Source organism: Manis pentadactyla, chromosome 5 (assembly GCF_030020395.1).
Source record: "Manis pentadactyla isolate mManPen7 chromosome 5, mManPen7.hap1, whole genome shotgun sequence".
Classification (NCBI taxonomy): domain Eukaryota; kingdom Metazoa; phylum Chordata; class Mammalia; order Pholidota; family Manidae; genus Manis; species Manis pentadactyla.
In genome coordinates, this window is record NC_080023.1 from 127,576,522 (window position 1) to 127,590,611 (window position 14,090).

The 14,090-nt window shown below is 37.6% G+C and overlaps 1 protein-coding gene across 3 annotated transcripts in view; it reads left to right on the top strand.

Moving 5' to 3' along the window:
* Positions 1–310: 310 nt before the first annotated feature.
* USP38 (ubiquitin specific peptidase 38) overlaps positions 311–14,090 on the top strand; it is a 31,182-nt gene continuing 17,402 nt past the window's right edge. Inside the window, exons 1-4 of one of the 3 annotated variants that reach the window (XM_036892152.2) lie at positions 311–1,605; positions 3,123–3,258; positions 9,271–9,400; positions 11,101–11,202. In XM_036892152.2, coding sequence (XP_036748047.2) covers positions 924–1,605; positions 3,123–3,258; positions 9,271–9,400; positions 11,101–11,202 — 1,050 coding nt within the window. In that variant the 5' untranslated portion in view covers positions 311–923. Of the gene's footprint in view, positions 1,606–3,122; positions 3,259–3,723; positions 3,840–9,270; positions 9,401–11,100; positions 11,203–14,090 lie in introns of those variants that run through there. The other 2 variants (XM_036892153.2, XM_036892154.2) reach the window with 2 other exon arrangements.

A 14,090-nucleotide genomic window follows, 5' to 3' on the forward strand; every position in this document is an offset into this window, starting at 1 on the left:
ACATAAATAGCACTTTCTCGTGCTTTCACGAGTAACCTGACCTGGACAGAACCTACAGTGGTCGGAAACGGGGAAACTGCTATCCACGGCTTCCGCTCCAGCCGCTCCTCCCGGAAAACCGCCAGTGACTCTACCTGCCCTCACCAATGACGCAAGCCGTCGCGTGACTCGCCTGGAGGAGGTGGCCGCGCATGCGCAGGAGTGAAGAGGCGGGCGGGAAATCAGAGCGCAGCAGACAGTCCGCGATTTGGGCGGAGGAGGAGGAGAGGGGAGAGAGGAAAGGAGAGGTGAGCGAGGAAAGGAGAGGGAAGGGGGGAAAGGAGTGGGGAGGGAAGACGAGGCGGCGGGGCGGGCTTTCGGGAGGTGCCTAGATCTTCGCTTCCTGTTTACCGAAAGTTCTAAATCCGGGTCAAGGGTGTTCCGCTCTTCTCCGCAACTGATCCAGCAGCCACCGTGACAGCGGCTCCTGAGTCAGCCCAGGGTCGGTGTCACCTGACGCCCTGCTGGAGTCCCGACGCCCACACCCACCCTGGGAAGCAGACGCGGTTCCTGAACCTGCTGCCTCGCAGCCCGGGCTCTGAGCGCCCGTCGCCGCCGCCGGGATAGAGGCACCTGCTGGCCCTTCCGCGCTGATGCCGCGAGGGACCGCGGGCCTGAGGCGGCGGCGAAGTGCGGGCCTCTGGCTGCTTAGGCCCGCCGCGGGCCGAGCCGGTTCTTCCGCGCCCCGGGCTTGCCGGTTCCTGCCCGGGCTTGGATGGGCCCCCCTGCCCAGTAAATGTGGCTGCTGAGACGGCGGCGGCGGTGGTCGGTCCCGCTGCTGCTGCGCTCCGAATTCCCCGCCGCCGTGTGCCTCTCCTGCCCCACGCCGGGGCCGTCGCCGCCTGCTCCTCATTCCCCGGCCGTGGCCTTGCAGCGGAGCGACAATGGACAAGATCCTGGAGGGCCTGGTGAGTTCATCGCACCCGCTGCCCCTAAAGCGGGTGATTGTGCGGAAGGTGGTGGAATCGGCGGAGCATTGGCTAGACCAGACTCAATGCGAGGCCATGTTCGACCTGACGACCCGGCTCATCCTGGAGGGCCAGGACCCCTTTCAGCGGCAGGTGGGGCACCAAGTGCTGGAGGCCTATGCGCGGTACCACCGACCAGAGTTTGAGTCCTTCTTCAACAAGACGTTCGTATTGGGCCTTCTTCAGCAGGGCTACCACTCGCTGGACAGGCAGGACGTAGCCATCCTGGACTACATTCATAATGGTCTGAAACTGATCATTAGCTGCCCGTCGGTGCTGGACCTCTTCAGCCTGCTGCAGGTGGAGGTGCTGCGGATGGTGTGTGAGAGGCCGGAGCCGCAGCTGTGTGCCCGCCTGAGCGACCTCCTGACCGATTTCGTGCAATGTATCCCCAAGGGGAAATTGTCGATCACCTTCTGTCAACAGCTGGTTCGAACAATAGGCCATTTCCAGTGCTTGTCCACCCAGGAGAAGGAGCTGCGGGAATATGTCTCTCAGGTGACAAAAGTGAGTAACTTGCTACAGAACATCTGGAAGGCTGAGCCCTCCACACTCCTGCCTTCCCTGCAAGAAGTATTTGCAAGCATTTCTTCCACAGGTAAGGGTCATTACATTCCAAGAAAATTTCTTTTGGAAATTAAGTACATGTTTGCTACCCTGCCCTAAAATCATTCTTAACGGAGAGCAAATCAATACCCTCAACCAACATTTGATTCCCATCCACTACACTATTCAGGCTGTATCTTTGTACCTTAAAAAACAGGGCTCCTATTTTTAAGGTAGAGGACCTCGAGGTCTAAGACCTTTGGGATGAAAAAAATTGCTTAATTATCCAGCCTATGCTCGTGCTATAGAATGCTTTGAGGATGACAGCTACTATATAAAGTTTCTATTCATTAGTGACTAATGGCAGTGTAATGTTTACCATTTATTATTGTGCTGTGACCCTATCATGTTGTAATGAGTTTTTACCCCCCTTTTAAAATTTATCCATATTTTTATTCATGGACTGTTCAGTTTGTTTTATTACTGGATTATCCCAGTTAACTATGTAGTTTTTGAATTTTGACATTTTCTGTCTACACTAGTGCTTCTGAAAGAGGATGCAGGTAGGATAAGGGGATAAGGGGAGGCAAAGAATATGAGGACTTGAACAGGTGTTTTTGCACTCTAGAAGTAGCCCAGAACTGCATCCTTACAAAACGCGGAGGGTGTCAAGTGATACTTGGCAGGAAAACGCTTTTCTCACCTGATACCTGTGCATATGCATTCCTTGCTCGGACCTCGAGCCCCCAGCTCTGTAAGTTGTGAAACAATAGATCCAAAATCGTGGTCACTTCCTCTACTAGCCACTACCATTCACCCTTGATGTTGTTTGAAACTTTTGAAGGAAGTGTCTTCCTTGTATTCTCAGACCTAGAAATAAGAAAATTTTAACAGTCACAATGCATTCTGATGAATTAAATACATTTTCTGAAAGAATTACCAACTATAATTGCAGTATCTGAATTGGTGTTTTTTATTGTAATTTTTCTTATATTGCCAGAACTGCTAGATTTCCCCAGAACGTTTTCAACTATAGCAATAAAGATGCTCACCTTGGATTTGCTTAATTTTTAAATATTTTAAGCAGAGCCCCCTTCAAAATTCACCGTAATTTCTTCTACTTTGAGAGATTTTTAAAATCTTAGAGCAATGTAATGGCTACTTCTAATTTATAGTTACGGTACTTTGGAGTATCTAAAGTTGGAATTTAAATGATAGCTTGTGCTTCTCTTTTGACTACTGCTTTACAGATGTGTATTTTAACACAAAATCTTAAAGAATGTAAGGAAATAATTTATGGACTAAATATGGTGGTAGTGAACAATAGTTTTTATATTGCCGTAGTTCTGTCTGTAGAACGATCAATCGTTGCTACTCTTAGTCTGTCATTTCTGTAATTTAACATTCCTTGTATGTTAATATCTCCCCATGAGGTGAAACTTAACTACTTCCTGATTAACACCTTTGCTGCAATTACATTTTTTTTTTTTGGTAAATTATTGTTCTCTCTAAATACTTCACTTGAACCTTCTTGCAATATTCCTTTTTCTTTTTTAATTAAAAAAATAGGTGCATCATTTGAACCTTCTGTAGCATTGGCAAGCCTTGTACAGCATATTCCTCTTCAGATGATTACAGTTCTCATCCGGAGCCTTACTATGGATCCAAATGTAAAAGATGCAAGTATGACCCAAGCACTTTGCAGGTACTTCTTCATGACAGTGTGGATGGTAATTGTAGATTTGGGAGGAGGAGATAGCTTCTTGTATTTTGTGGGTAACGAAAAACTTAGAGAAATGTTTAAAACTGAAATAATGGAATCAAATATATAAAGATTCTACAAATTCGTTGGAATGAATTGTTTACCTATTGTAGGCTTGATAGGCATCCCAGTAATTCACAAATCCATTTCCAATTTAGCTTTTTTTTTTTAATTCCAAATACATACACATACATACTTACTGTACAGGTAGGAGTTGGTTGTAATAACTAAAGTTTACTATTTCTGTGCCCATTGTTGTTTCCTGCAGCTTATATCTCTTCGCTCTGGGATCTTTCTTTTTTCTAAGTATATACTTTTACTTTCTCTTTAAACCAGGATCTCTCGGTTAGTATGCTCTTAACCTTCATCTGTTTGAAATAGGTTTTTTCTTCCTTATTCTTAAACAGATGATTTGGCAAATTACAGAATTCTAATTTGATACTCATTTTCTCACTACTGCACTGTCTTCTGGCATCTGTTTTTGCTGGTGTGGAGTCTCCTATCAATCTGGTTGTCATTCCTTTGTGAGTAGTTTGGCATTTTTTGTAACATTTATGTTTTTCTCTTTATTCTTAATGTTTTGCAGTTTTATTCTTGTTTTTGAGGTGTAAACTTAATATTACTTATTCTTCTCAGCACTTTTGTGCTTTTATTAGTTTAATCATTCATTCATTTATTCACATCACACTTATTGGGCACTCACCATGAGTTCCAGTATTTTAAGACCTCCTTGAATAAATGGATAAAAATATCTGTCCTCACTGGCCTAATTTCTAGTTGGGGTGGCAGATAATAAACTAATAACATATTTCATTGATTCTAAGATGCATCCTGGTTTCAGAGATTTTATAGTGTGCTAGTCATTGGTGTTCTAGTTTAACTAGCAGTACTTTTCCTGCCTTAATGGTACATAAACATATCCTAAAATTGGTTTTGTTTCATATTTGATTAAATCTGATCAGTAAAATAATTTATGGATAGTGATGAGTGTGTTTGGAAAAAAAAGCAGATAGGAAGAGGGTAGAGCCAGAGGGAATAGTTTACAATTGTATGTAGATGGATGAGGACGGCCTCATTAAGAAACTGACCCTGGAGTAAAGACAAAAGAAATGAGGGAGCAAATCTTACGGAGATCTAAGGGGAAGAGCATCAATATTATCTTACAATTCACTAATTTTTTTCTTCAGAGGTACCCATTTATAGATTATTCCAGCAATTGAGTTTCCTTATTTCAATGACTATATTTTTCTAATTGAGTTTTTCCTCTCTGTTCTTGTTTCATATTTGCCTATTTCTGTTCTGTAAATTTTTTTCTTTTCTTTTTTTGGTGTGTGTGTATACCACATATAAATAAAATATAAGGATTTGGAACAAAATGGTTTCTGTGCACCTGTTATAAAATTACAATCATGACGTAATATATAAACTTACATATTTATGTCAGATTCTCAGAAAGTTGCATGTGTATACATCTCACTCACTATAACAAACTGGGGACTTTGACCACCTTCTCCCCCTTTTCCTCCAGTGTTTAAAAAGGCCTCTTGTAGCTTTCCTTCCTTCTTCCTTGTGCTCTTAAACTTAAGTGAATCAATTTGCCTATAACATTTGCTTCCAGTTTCTTACTGCTCATTCCTTAACTTCAGCAAGATTTGTGAAGGTGTTTTGTATATTGGATGAAAGTCTATATAAATATTGCTCCTTCTATGTGGCCTCTATCCCCACTGCTCTCAATTTATGGTGCTCTCCTTGCCTGTCATATTCGATGTTTTATATTTTTATTCTCATCTTGATAGCTTTATATGCATAGTTCTTGAAATTCTAGAAGTCTTGTGACACTGCTGTCAGGATTTTCTTCATATCTGTTCTTTTTATTTTCCTTTTTCCTCTGTTCTTACTACTTTATCAATTCTCATCTATATGTGGTTGATTTCCAAGTCTTATGTAAAGTTCTCATTGCTCATTTACTTTTAAAAACACTCTTATCTCATCCTTATCTCCATAATGAAACGCCTTCTATGTCCTTTTGAGCAGGAACTCTCTTGTCATTGTGACTGCATCAACACTAAAATTTCTCTTTAAGATGACTATATCATAAATTATGTTAGCCTCCAAACATAACAGGAACATTTAGAGAATTACAGATTTAACATCTGAAAGTGAAATTAGAAATCAGCTGGCCTGTCACCTCCATTGCCTAGGTAATAATAGCTAAGATTTTTTGTTACATGCTGTAAATCATTACAACATAGTCTTGCAGTTGGTCTTTTTGCCAGCAGTGACTTATCTCTCTTTTCTAAGTCATCCTGACCTACTCATTTTTCCCTTCTGATCAAGAAACTACAGTGACTCCCACCACTTACTAAATCAGGTGCAAGTCCCCATTCTTGGCATTCTGAACTCTTGTCAATTTTTCAACCTTTTCAAAACAACCGTAGTAGCCAACTAATGAATTTATGTTGTTTTTAAAATACATTTGGAAATTGTTACCTGTTCGTTTCTATGGAAAGTTGTCATCCATTTTTTGTATTGCATTTCCAATTCAACCTACATGATTCTATTTAACTTATAATCTACCTGGAGTAATTATTCTCAAATTAAAAATATAATTGAAAAGGATAGCAATATTTACTTTTACCACACTACCACCTTATGCCTCCCCATACTCTGCCCTTCCCTACCTATAGCAGTTATCACAATTTACTGTCATTTTCGGTTATCCAAAGAAATGCAAATACCATACCAGGACCAGATAAGTAATGTTAAAGTATGAAATAGGCGAGATATAGCTGCAATAATAAGAAATGGAGTACACAAGCACACTCTAAAAGGAAAACTGATCCTCAACTCCAGTTGTCTTGTTGCCACAAGGAAATTTGAGTTCAATATTGTTGATCTGAGTTTTCAAAAGAAGACTGAAGTCCAGTTTATGTGAAATTTTCCAATTTTTAAAACATTAAACAAGTAAAACTGAAAGATCTAGCCTTTAAGCTGCCATATTAAAGTAAAAATTGGTTTTATTCTCCACAAATTAAGATTAAATCTATTTTTGTGGCCTTTTATAATATCACCAATTTAATATTAAGGTTTTCAAGTTGCATGAGTGTTTTTATCTACAAAAAGAAAGGGTTTCAGTTACTCAACAAATTTGAGCTCCTCAGTGCCAAGCACTATCCTAAATACTAAGGAGCCAAAGGTCAAAGATAAAAAATGTTATAAAAAGACAGGATCACTGCTCTTAAGCTTACCGTCTAATGGAGGAAACAAGACTTCAAAGTACATAAATTTACATCTATAGTTAAATGTTCTTTAAATAGTAAGAAATTAAAATTAATATGTCAGAGTAAGGGTCCTTGAAAGTCAAATAGCAACCAGTACATGGTGGATAAGAGTACTATAGTTAACCATAAAAATAACGCATCTTACAATGCCTGTGCCTGAGAGAATGTGGGCATATGCAAGTCCAAACATTTTGAAGCAGAACTGGAGTATAATTAAATAGCCAAAAGCATTACATTATATACCAGTAGAACTTGGCTTATATACCAGTATGGCTATTTATTAATTGTGTGACTGTTGACAAATTTGACAAATTTTCTAACTTTTCTTCCCTATTTAAGGGCAGAAATCATATCTTACTATTATATTTTCAGCACTTAACAAAGCACCTGTTAAATAATAGATGCTCAACTATTTGCTGAGTGAATGGCTTCTAATTTGTGTTACTTCTAACTTAAAGTTTCTCTAGGGTGATCAGGAGATTGGGTACACATGGAATAAGGTAAAGAGTAGAAGCTTATGAGATGGGAAGCTAGAAATGGGGAAGATAGAGGAAAAGACCAACTTGGGTGCTTAGAGATAGTGAAAAGACAGAGCCAAATGGAATTTTCTGCTCTGTCCAGTCTCACTCTTTACCAATACTCCCCTTAGACCTGAGATAAAGGGAGTTCTGGCCTTGGGCCCTGGGTTCTAGAGAGCCTAGTCTAGTTCTGTTTTGGAAGTACCACCACTCATGAGGCAGTGAGTGCACAAAATTAAGGAGATATGCTGACATTTATTCCTCTAAACCACATCTTTTTTGTGTGTGCATATTTACACTAAAAATATATATATGTAATATGTACTCACATGGTTTTCTTTTAAATAAAAAGTTTTTAAAAAACTAATTTTTTTTCTAATTCAACATTATCTCAGCTCTTTCCATGTTAGGTCTCCATGGAGAGATCCATATAGCTCTATCTAATTCTTTAAAACTTTATAATGTTCCATGTTATCAATGCCATAGTGCGTTTAGCCATTTCCTTATTGATGGACATTTAAATTGTTTGCATTTTTTCTGTATCATAAATAGTGCTACAGTGAATATACTCTTAGCAACAGTTGGAAGGTGCAAAACAACTGTCAGGGACTACTTTAATGACACATAACCATCCTTATTGGAAGAAGATGGCCAGAAAAGCAAGGGAAATAACATGTGTATAGGGAACATAGAGATAACTTGTTGTTAACATGCATTTGGACTTTGGGGCCACTCTTAATGTCTGATGTAACATTTTAATCTTAATAGCAAAAGCCTTAATGAAGATAACACTGTATTAATGTAGATAGTTACAACACAGCTGTTATAAAAATGATCATATCAGATAGTGGTGATCTCCAGGGGTGGGTTAGATAATTGGCTGAAAAGGAGCACAAGGGAACCCTCTGAGATATTAGAAATGTGCTAGTGTATCCTGATCTGGGTGGTGGTTATGTGGGTCTATACAAACAATTAAGATTTATGGACTTCATTCTATGCCTCAATAAAAAATAAAAAACATTACAAATGGAAAAAAAATGACCGTAACAGTTGAGAAGTCAGTCCTTTTAACATGTTGGTTGTTCTTTTGGTTATGTGTTTACATACCTAGTATTTTTATTTAGTGTTTTGTTAAATCAAGGTATTTATTTATTGCCACATGTGTTAATATTTGGTGGAGGAGAGGCATCACACTGAGTATTTCCAGTTTCATATGTTAAATTCATTTAATCTTTCCATCAGCCCTGTAAAAGAAGCATTTTTATCTGTAGTCAGCAGATGAGGAAACTGAGACACAAAGAGACTAAATAACTTACGTAATTAGGGTCCCCCAACTAATAAATGGTGAATTGAGATTTTTAAACCAAATCACTCTGACTATAAAAACTTTGCTTTTTTCACTATTGTATAATCCCCCAAATTGGATTTCTGGGTCAAATAATTTGAACATTTGGCCACTTGCTTTCCAAAAGAGTTGTACCAGTCTTCATTGTGGTTGATGTCTAACGTTGGAGACAGTCTCCCTCAGACCCCATATTACTTTGTCTTTATTTCTAGTAACTGGGTTGATATCCAAGAAGAAAAACACTCATTAATGCAAAATGAGGCCTTTCAGCAGGGTATTTGCACATTCAGTGCCCTTTTGTCTATTTGAACTTTCCTTTTGTTGTCTTTTTATAGTAGTATTTTGTATAGTAGGTATGAAGAGAACTGTTTCACAATTCATATGTAGTCTTTTTTAACAGTGCATTTCATATTTAGACTGTAATCACCAGAAAGGAGAAATTTTGGTTCATATCCATATGTCTTAGTTCAGATAGCTATATTTGAACTGTTCTTCTTAAAGTAAACTTACCTAATAAATTCTTGATATGACTGTATAAAATATAAACCTTTGCATTTATGTGAAATGATAGTTTATCAAAAAATTTTTTCCTTGAAATACATTAAATAAGAAAATGTCAGCCTACAGGATTGGAACTTGAATACAAGCACCCATTGTACTCATTCTACACCTGGAACAGTAATTTCACGAGTAAGCTCAGTAAATATTGAGTCAGAGTGAGTGGTTATCTACTGTTACTCTTGTTATTCCTCACTAAATAATGTTGAAAATATTTACAATACTGATAGTTTTGTTTTCCTTCAATTTTCAGAATGATTGACTGGCTGTCTTGGCCTTTGGCTCAGCATGTGGATACGTGGGTGATTGCACTCCTTAAAGGACTGGCAGCTGTCCAGAAGTTTACCATTTTGATAGATGCTACTTTACTGAAAATAGAACTGGTAAGTGGGATGATGTAAATCTATTAGAATATATGGACTCACATAGTCGGTCTTTTTATCTTTGGGTGATCCTCTTTAAAGCATCTAATTTTAATATGTTCCCATTTTTGGTTTTGTTCTGAATGACAATTTTGAATAGTCAGAAATTTAAAATGCTACTTAAGTATAGGTAATTAAAATAATTTTGCTGTTTTCAAATATCTAATATGGAAATTAATTCCTCCCATTATATCTTGAATCCAGCTAAGCAAGCTTTACCACCGTTATTCTGCCAAAACTGTCTATACACCAGTGCTTTACAATGTTCTTAAACCCAGGAGTTACTTCTGAGTCCTCCTCTCATTGACCTATCAGCAGCATTTGGCCCAGTTGACCACTTCCTCTTGAAGCACTTTCCTCACTTCATTCCCAGGACATTATACTGTCCTGATTTTTGTCTTATTAGTTAGTTCACTGGCATCTCATCTCCAGTAGTGGAACTTTCTAACTTGAGAGTGTCTTAGAGTTTCGTCTTTGGTCCACTTTGTTCTCGATCCATACTCGCAGCATATGTGTCCCACAGCTTTAAATGTTTCTAATTTAATAACTACCACATGCATTTCTAGTCTGTTATTCTCCCGTGAACTCCATATTCAATTCATGTATCCAGCTGTCTATACATGGTTCTCAAATTCAGCTTACCCACAGTCTAATCCCTGATTTTTGCTCCTGACCTTGTCTTCCTCATCTTAAATGACTACTCCATCCTCCACTTGCTCAAGCCAGAAACCTCAAAGTTGTCATTGTTTCTTCTTTTTTGCTCTCCGCTCATATCCTACAAATACTATTGACTCCACCCTTGAATATATCCATAATCATACCGCCTTTAACCAACTACATCACTACTGCCTTGATCCACAGTCACCATCGTCCCTTGCTATACTGTTTGCAGTAGCCTCCTTGCTCCTGCCCTTGGTCCTTTCCAGATGTCACACAAAGTCATACCTAATCTGGCCCACTGCTGCTTCTCTCATCCAGTCTTCCAGTGTTCCTACCTCAATCTCTGCTCTATTTACACTGCTTTCCTTTCCATAGCTCCAGTACACCAGGCTGAAGGCCTCAGGGCCTTTGCCCTGCTAAATTATTTTCCTCTCCCAGATACCTGCCGGGCTTTCTCTCATTCGCTTCAGTTTTATAGTCAGATGTCACCTTTTTCATGAAACATTTCTTAAATCTTTATAAAATTGTAGATTCTTTTGCCACTCATCATTCCTATTCATATCTTACCTTGCTTTTATAACACTTCTCTCTGTTACTTCTTATTGTCCCTACTCACCCTCCTACATAAGCCCTGCAAGATCAGAGATTTATTTTTAGATTTACTGTTGTATCCACAGTGCCTAGAACAGTGCAGAACAGTAGTAGTGCTCTACTAATATTTGTTGAATGAATAATGGACCTGGTACACATGGTTTGACAGATTTTTATTTGATCAGGGGGTTTAAGAGTTGGTTGGCCTTTATATTCCCTTGATCTCTATAATATTTTTTCCCAACTCTCTTCCTTTCCCAGAATTTAAAAACATATGTTATGATAGAACTTTCTAGGAAAGGGAATATTCACAGAAATCATGTTTGGCCCTCGGAAGATAACCACTAATCAGATTAGTTATCAGTGTTTTCCCTACACACTCTTAAGAGGACGTCTTGTCTTTTTTGAAGGTTTTTAATCGACTTTGGTTTCCTCTTGTGAGACCCGGTGCTCTTGCAGTTCTTTCTCACATGCTGCTTAGTTTTCAGCATTCTCCAGAGGCATTCCATTTGGTAAGTCATGACACAAGCTTTCTACATTGAAAAACATTGTTTTAAAGTTTTGGTTTAATATTGAGTCACACTTGTATGTAGTGAAAAGACTGTAGGTTGGAACTAAATCTATTTCATGTAGCTTTATAATTTCTTAGAAATTGAGATTATGGGATCTCCCTGCAAAGAATGTATTTTCAGAATGTTTTGGGTCTCAGAAAAACTGCCTCACTTGCAACCACTACCAGCAATTGAAAGTTACTGCTCCACAGGAGAGTTGTCACATGGCAGCGTCACTGGTGGTGGTGGTTCATATGAACACCATAGAAGGAGAAAAAGGTTGAAAACCATTGACTGCTTTAGAATGGCAAAAATATGAAAACACCAGTCTTTGTTTTATAGCCCCAAAATTTGGGCTTTTCATTCTCTCTCAACCCATATCCTACAAATTCTGTTGACTCCACCTTTAAAATATCGAGAATTTTCCACTTTCAGCCACCTGCATCATTGCTTTGGATTTGATGTGATTTCATTTTTTTGATTATCAGCTATTGCAGGTGAACAATGACAGAAAGTTGTTCAGGGAACCTGTCCATTCATCTACCCAGAGCATCACAGAAAAACAGTGCTCTGTGGGGTTACTTGCTTCCTCACGTTTTGCAGGACTACAAGCTCATTATCAACATACCCACAATGTAAAAATCATAGGAATACTGACCCACAACAAACAAATTCAAAAGAGACTGATAAAGAAATACAGAATTCCAACTGCTGATTATTAGATAGAAATATAAGTAGCCTCAGAAAACCATATACTCTACATAGCCTGCTTAGTGCCTCATTTCTGCTGAAGGAAAATCTGCAGGCTTTGTAGTAAGTAAACCTAACTAACAAGTACTTAAGATTATACTTTATCATTAGGGTGAGTGATTTCTGCAGTTAATTGCCATAATATTTGAGTTTGAGCACTAGTCAGTAACCTTAGCTCTGTCTGTTACACAAACAGAACTCAAACTTGAGCTAATATAGCACTTGTACCAGCAAAATCTTCCAAGGAAAGAAAATAATTATTTGTCCCTGTTTCAAGCCCAATCAAAGGTCATTTGAGAAACAGTTTATTTCAGAATTTCCAGGAAGGAGATTCGTTAACAGAACTTAATCACCCATTCTAATGTTTGTTGCCCTTTACACCGAGGACATTCCTTAATCTCTCTGATTTATGCTATATGCTAAGCCTGTTCCTTTTCTAACAATTCTCTAAAAGGCTGGAAGTTATCACCTTACTTTGTATTGCTTTTTTTCCTGAAAAAAGTAGTTGAAATAACAAATGGTTGACTTTGAAATATTTGGCTTATTGAAATAAGCAAGTATGAAATCATTTATTTAAGAAAGAGATCTAAAATTGAAAATTGTGTATGGCTTAGTAAAACCTAAAAACAGGTACCTAATTACTGCCTACATACTGTGTATACCCTGACCTGCTTCTCAACTAAAATTAACTTGATCCTTTCATAGTGGGTCATATGGTAGTTAAATCACCTATAACTCTGTAAATAACTCAGCAAAACGACTCTGCTTTAGGAGTGGTAAGTATGAACAATAATCTGGAATCAGCAGCATCATTATTCATTATATGTTTAGAGTATTTTAGAGCAAACAAATTAATATTATGTGTTCTTACATACTAAGTTGCTTTTCATATGCTTTTTGTAAGTGGAAAAAATTTAAACAGAAGAAAAAATATCAAAGCATCTAATTATAATGTGTTATACACATTTTCTCAAATTGTAATTTAAATTTAATGAATAATACAATAATGTCTACATTTAGATTTGCTCACTCAGAAAAAAATCAACTTTCAAGCATTCATAATATTCAGAAGCTTAGATGTGATATCTATATGCCTGTGAAGAACTTAGTCTTATTTCTGTTTTAGTGATCATTTTAACCATATAGGATGTAGTAGTAGATACCTATATTGCAAAAATCAAATCTACACAAGGGAAGCTTTTGGAAGATTTGGAATTGTAAATTAAATAATCATTTAAAAAATTATTCACTCTTCTCTTCCATCTCTCTCCCTTCACCACTGAAGAAATAAAATAATTTTGGATTTCTGACTATTTAGCAAGAGTATCTTATAGACATGACTTTATGGAGCAAAATCATAGTTCAGATTTCCTTAGAAATGTAGGTAACGATGAAGTGAACTCAGTAGGAACTGGTAATTTCATGGTTAAACTAATACCTTTGATGGAGGTAAGATTAAAGAAGGCAGTACAAAGGCTGAAATGTGTTTTAGGACCTCAAGATTAAGGGTAAAATCAGACAGAGCAGAATGAGAATAGTGGTGTTAATATGATTGTTCTTTTTTTTAAGGGGGAAGGAAAAGAAGTTGATGGGAATATTATTATAATTGTTATTACTGTTTAATGATAAGACCATAGAGCTATAAATTCACTTTTATCACAAGTTAACAACCAAAAAATTAGTTCTGCAAATAGAGCATAATTTATTTTACATATGAAATGTAAATATGTAGTATCAGATTATAATCAATAATTAGAACAAGGATAGCACTACTTATAATATTAATGTAATGAGGCATTTCTGCAAAATAGTTAATTTTATTACAACCTTTTAAATATGTGATAGGCTCTATATTGACTCTTTAACTTTATAATGAAAGGACATTGTTGCGCTTATTGTAAATCCTGAGCATTTTCTACGTAAAAATAATAGAAGTTTCTGATTCCTTTCACTTTTAGAATCATCTCCTCTCTTTGAAGATTGTTGGTAAGGATGGGGATTGTTAGTAAGGATAATCATGTTAATAGAAAGTGCCATCCCTATGGCTTATCTACAAGAAAGGGAATCCTGTAGCCTGAGCTGTAATTTTAGTTATATGC